Source organism: Salvelinus sp. IW2-2015, unplaced genomic scaffold (genome assembly GCF_002910315.2).
Source record: "Salvelinus sp. IW2-2015 unplaced genomic scaffold, ASM291031v2 Un_scaffold10008, whole genome shotgun sequence".
NCBI lineage: Eukaryota > Metazoa > Chordata > Actinopteri > Salmoniformes > Salmonidae > Salvelinus > Salvelinus sp. IW2-2015.
Genome location: NW_019951266.1, coordinates 1 through 6,256, shown reverse-complemented (window position 1 = coordinate 6,256; position 6,256 = coordinate 1). Strand labels below are relative to the sequence as shown.

Below are 6,256 nucleotides of genomic sequence, written 5' to 3'. Positions count from 1 at the left end.
GTCTCACAGGACAATGTTGAGCGTGTGGACACCCTGCGTCTCAGCGCAGAGGAGTTCATCCAGCGCTTCGAGAGGCCCTACAAACCTGTGGTGCTGCTCAACTGTCAGGACWCCTGGCCCGCCCGYGAGAAGTGGACCATGGAGCGCCTCAAACGTAAGTACCGCAACCAGAAGTTCAAGTGTGGTGAGGACAACGACGGTTACTCTGTGAAGATGAAGATGAAGTAYTACGTGGAGTACCTKGAGTCCACACAGGACGACAGCCCACTCTATATCTTCGACAGCAGCTACGGCGAGCACGCCAAGCGCCRTAAACTGCTGGAGGACTAYCAGGTGCCAGTTTACTTTAGGGACGACCTCTTCCAGTTCGCCGGGGAGAAGCGCCGGCCTCCTTACAGGTAAGAGCTATTCTCAGTAACATTKTTAACTAAAATAGCTGCAATGTTATTGTATGTTCTGTGAAGTTGAACTAACTCTWGTAACACCTGTCCCTTTATTTTTMTGTMTTTTTTCTCAGATGGTTTGTAATGGGTCCTGCCCGCTCTGGCACTGGCATCCACATTGACCCGCTGGGTACGAGTGCCTGGAATGCCCTGGTGCAGGGGCACAAGCGCTGGTGCTTGTTCCCCACCCACACGCCCCGGGAGCTGATCAAGGTGACCCGGGAGGACGGGGGCAACCAGCAGGACGAGGCCATCACCTGGTTTAACGTGGTGTACCCACGCACCCAGCAGCCAACCTGGCCTGCTGAGTTCAGACCTCTGGAGATTCTGCAGGGACCAGGGGAGACTGTGTTTGTCCCTGGTCAGTGGGCTACTGCTGCCATTTTATAGATGTCTGGTCTGTCTTTCACTTTGAATACTGTTTGACTGGAGAGAGAGAAGTAGTTTTAATCTTCAGCGATTTTGAATCATTTGTCAAGATCTGAAAAGGCCAGGGTTCAGTTAGTTAGGAAATATATTATATAAAAGTAGGGCAGAACATACAGTGAGTATGAAAGGTTTTTGATGAGAAGTGAAATACCAATGTTATGTGCTGTGAAGACATAAATTATAGCTGTGTGTATATGTACATATACGTATATATACAGTACCAGTCAAAAGTTTGGACATACCTACTCATTCAAGGTTTTTTCTTTATTTTTAGTATTTTCTACATTGTAGAATAATAGTGAAGACATCAAAACTATGAAATAACACATATGGAATCATGTAGTAACCAAAAAAAGTGTTAAACAAATCAAAATATATTTTATATTAGCCACCCTTTGCCTTGATGACAGCTTTGCACACTCTTGGCATTCTCTCAACCAGCTTCATGAGGTAGTCACCTGGAATGTGTTTCAATTAACAGGTGTGCCTTGTTAAACATTCATTTGTGGAATTTCTTTCCTTAATGTGTTTGAGCCAATCAGTTGTGTTGTGACAAGGTAGGGGTGGTATACTGAAGATAGCCTAAAATAGTAAAAATAAAGAAAAACCCTTGAATGAGTAGATGTGTCCAAACTTTTGACTGGTACTGTATATATGTGTGTGTGTGTGTATATGTATGTCATACACTCACCAGCCAGTTTATTAGATACACCCATCTAGTACTGGGTTGGACCCCCCCTTTGCCTCCAGAACAGCCTGAAATCTTTGGAGCATGGATTCTACAAAATGTCGGAAACATTTGTTGCTCAATTGATATCAAGGGACCCTAACGTGTGGCAGGAAAACATTCCCCACTCCAATACACCACTGCCACCAGCCTGTACCAGGCAGGATGGGTCCATGGACTCATGCTGCTTACGCCAAATTCTGACTCTGCCATCAGCATGACGCAACAGGAACCGGGATTCGTAGGACCAGGCAATGATTTTCCACTTTCCAATTGTCCAGTGTTGGTGATCGCGTGCCCAGTGCAGCAGCGTCGTCTTGTTTTTAGCTGATAGAAGTGGAACCCTCTATGGTCGTCTGCTGCAATAGCCCATCCGTGACAAGGGCCGAAGAGTTGTGTGTTCTGAGATGCCATTCACACCACTGTTGTACTGCGCCGTTATTTGTCTGTTTGTGGCCAGCCTGTTAGCTTACATGATTCTTCACATTCTCCCTCGACCTCTCATCCATGAGAGAGGTCACAGGACTGCTGCTGACTGGATGCTTTTTGTTTGTCTCACCATTCTCTGTAAACCCTAGACACTCGTGCGTGAAAAGCCCAGGAGGGCGGCAGTTTCTGAGATACTGGAACTGATGAGCCTGGTATTTCGCTACACTCGCATTAACATCTGCTAACCATGTGTATGTGACAAATAAAATTTGATTTGATTTGATGGTACCAACGATCATACCAAACTCAGTCGCTTAGGTCACTCGTTTTACCCATTCTAACGTTTAATCGAGCAGTAACTTGATGCCTCTCTGCCTGCTTTCTATAGTAAGCCACAGCCACATGACTCACTGTCTGTAGGAGCGATCCATTTTGTATGTAATTAACTTTCCGGTGATATGCCATGTGTGTATTCACAGCTTTTCACTATGTAGCTGGGCTATCCTAGCTATCAAGTTTCTGCTAGATCTCTCCATGAATATCAACATGAAGTGTAGCCACCACCTTGTTTACAACCACACTTACTGTAGGGCTCAGTGATCGACATGGTTGCAGAGGTTAATCCAGTATTACTGACCTACCCTAATACCCTGCATCCTCCTGCGTTAACTGACTGACAAGACGGGATTAAACTCTGTTTCCTTTGGATCTGGTCCAGATCTTGAACTTTTCCTATTTACTCAAGTTGGAGACCAGAATATTAGGTCCTGATGGCTGAGAGAGTGTATGTGAGGGAGTGTGTTTGATTCAAGAGCAGAACCCGGTTGGACAGGCTGTTCTGTCTCCTCTGAAGATGTCCATCCATACCTTACTATTTCTGTCTATCCACCCATCTCTTCCTCCACTCCATAAAGGTCTTGTAAACTAATAACTAAGATTTTCATCAAAATGTCCTCGGACAGAGTATGTTTTCTGCCATGTGAGAAGGTCAGATGGTGTATTTTTGTACTTGGGCCATTCTGTGTTTTCTTTTCTGTGGTTTGGTGATCCGAAACCTAATCCTGGTCATCTCTGTTGTTCTCTAGGAGGCTGGTGGCATGTGGTTCTCAACATGGACACCACCATCGCTATCACTCAGAACTTTGCCAGCACCACCAACTTCCCCATCGTGTGGCATAAAACTGTGCGGGGCCGGCCCAAACTATCAAGGAAGTGGTATCGGTAAGCACTCCTAACAGAACCCCCACAGCTGTAGGAACACCTCGTGAAAGAAGAAACTTTAAAATATTTTGTCTGTCGGGAGGCTGTGGAATATGAGGAACAATTCTGCACGCACTGGGTTTTGCATCACTGTTTATTTGGACCAATTATGATTTAGCAGGGGTGAACTTTCACCTGGCATCTTTAGAATTTTTGGATGGGAAGGGGTTAGTTTGGCCCTTAGATGGCCGAGATGATTATAGAGGAGGGGATGTGAACCTCTAGAGCCCCCAAACTCGTTTTTTCGTTGTTCCCCTCTAATCAGGGACTGAATTGGACCTGGGACACCAGGTGTGCAATTAATTATCAGGTAGAACAGGAAACCTGCAGGCTCCGGACCTCTTAGGGTAAGAGTTGATTACATCTGGTCTATAGGATCCGCCCTGGTTCTGCCACTCGCACTAGGCCAAACATCTCACGACCACCCCCTCCCATCAAATACAGTAGCTGGTCAGAGGGCAGCATTCATGTAAGATTTGGTTCTGGGCTTCCAAACTTATGGGAACCAATAAAAAGTGTGTTGGCAGGTTCTGTAAAGAATGGGTCATGCCCGCTCTGGCACTGGCATCCACATTGAACCTCTGGGTACGAGTGCCTGGGATGTCCGAGTGCAAAGGCACAAGTGCTGATGCTTCTTCCCCACCCACGAGACCCGGGAGCAGCGAGGACCAAAAGCCCCAGTCCATACATTGGGAAACATTTTTGTGGTCCAAAGGGGCACTGATTTGTGCAAAAACTACTGGAAACTCATTTATAATCTGGCAGCGTAATTTAATTTGTAGCTTCTTCAACAATGTGCATTATATTGTGTGATTATTTAACTAGAGTTTGAAAACCAAGCAATACATAAATAGTCGACTCCTTATAATGGACCTTGCCGAAGAGATGTTTCAAATTAAGTCATACTGCCAGATTGAGGTTTATAGTAGTTTTTGCAAAAATGTCACCCATATCTGCCTTTGTAGGTACCTCAATGGGAAAATACATTGTATAAGAATGGCCTCTGATATTCCTTTGCATGGTATTTAATGATAATGTTCTAATATATTTGCACCCAGATCCACAAACTTCCCCAAGGAGGGTATTTATTGCATGGTATTTAATGATAATGTTCTAATATATTTGCACCCAGATCCACAAACTTCCACAAGGAGGGTATTTATTTTCATACATAAAATCTCTCTCTTAGTATCCTGAAGCAGGAGAGGCCAGACATTGCTACCCTGGCAGACAAAGTGGACCTCCAGGAATCGACTGGCATCGCCTCGGACAGCTCCAGTGACTCTTCCTCCTCCTCTTCCTCCAGCTCCTCTGACTCAGACTCAGAGGTACATCCTGTTCCCTCAAAAAACACACATACAGTGTGACATTCACACACATGAATATACAGTAGCCCCCTACTCTAGGGACCCCTGAGCTTTGTGTAAGATAGAGGGCAGCAGGCAGCTGTTCACATGCGGGCAGATGTCACGGGGTCTGCCACACATGTGCATGTGAAACGGCCCCACGTACTGTATAGCCACACACTTCCCCTCACTCTGAAAGGCTGTAATGCAAAGGTCCTGTCTCTCTCACTACTGCATGCAGGCAACAACATGCCTTGATATTACATTTAGAAGGCAGTCAGAGATGATGGAAGAAATTACAACAAGTTACTATGAGCATATATTACACACCCCTGCCTTAACACGCTCCTATATAATGTCTTTCATGTTAAGGTTATATTGTTCCCTCTAAGTTGTCCTGCTGGGTCACAGAAACGTGGCCACGGGTCTTGGGTTTCTGGAACTGGGGGAACTGGTGTTGAATAGCTTGGTGGACAGCATGCCCCTCCAGTTACATATACATCCATATCAGGTTGGGCTGTTGGGTGGAGGTTGGGGGTTACCCTTGTGTAATGGTTGGTAGGCCCTGCCTTCCCCCTGGAGAGAATATTCTGTTCTGCTGACTTAGTTATTCTACTGGTTGAACAAGAACACTACTGTCATCAGATGATTGTCTGTATATAGCATGTTAAATTGGTAATGTTAAATTGGAACGGGTGTTTGTGAGTAGACAGTGTGTATGAGGGACAGTGACACCTAGTCCCCCCTATTATGTAAATGGAATGTAATAGATATGTAGTATGTTCTATGGAGAGATGTATCCAAGACCTCCCCCGCCTCTCTGGTTTGCCCCTCTCTCCCTGCAGGCTGAGTCGGGCTCGGAGGGGGACGCCATGTCTCACAGGCGGAAGAAGAGGAAGACATGTGGCATGATATCCAACGGAGACAGCAGCACCAAGGACGACTGTGTCAGCAAAGAGCGCAGCTCTTCCCGGTGACCCCCCCGCTCCGCCCCGGCTCTCCAAAAGGCCACACCCAGGGGGACTCTCGCATGAAGAGCGGCCAATTTGTTTGTTTTCATTTGTGTATCTCCAAAGGAGAGTCTGGTGACCCTCTGTCAGTCTGTTGGATAGATAAGAGGGCCAGCCTAACCCTAGGCTGTGATAAAGGAGATTCCCCCTGAGGCGCGGACCTCTTGGAGATTTATCTGCCACCGCTCAGCTTCTAGTCAAACGTCAATCTATATTGCTGTTGCTTGTGGGGTGTGGGAAGAGCAGTATTTCAGTGCGAGGGAGGGGTGTTGACCTTTGGAGAGAGGTGGGCTTATGCCTTGATGTACACCAGGAACTGGGGCTGAGGCAGGGAGCCTATCAGGCTGGCCTGTCTCCTCTACAGTGCCATGGTCTTATGTTGCTCAGTGGGGAAATGTTTTCTATTCACAGTGAGATGATGGATAGATAGATAGATGTGCTTTGGATTGACTTTACTTTGCAGTACATGGGATGCCAGTTGAGTTTTATCATGGCAGAGTTGACCATCTTTAGATATTAAAGTGTACTGTGAGTTTTGTAAGTTGATACTGTATGACAGGGTAAGGGTGGAGGGAGATGCTGCCTTCTTAGTCTGCAAAAAAGCCACTGATT

At 46.2% G+C, this 6,256-nt stretch overlaps 1 protein-coding gene across 1 annotated transcript; it reads left to right on the top strand.

Annotated features, from left to right (window-relative positions):
- Positions 1 to 3: 3 nt before the first annotated feature.
- Positions 4 to 6,250, top strand: LOC112079874 (bifunctional arginine demethylase and lysyl-hydroxylase JMJD6-like; the record flags this gene model as incomplete). Its single annotated transcript, XM_024145685.1, has 5 exons — positions 4 to 398; positions 518 to 804; positions 3,114 to 3,249; positions 4,478 to 4,616; positions 5,480 to 6,250. Coding segments are annotated over 5 exons (1,089 nt in total), but the record flags the coding sequence as incomplete, so codon positions are not given.
- Between the last annotated feature and the right edge of the window lie 6 nt (positions 6,251 to 6,256).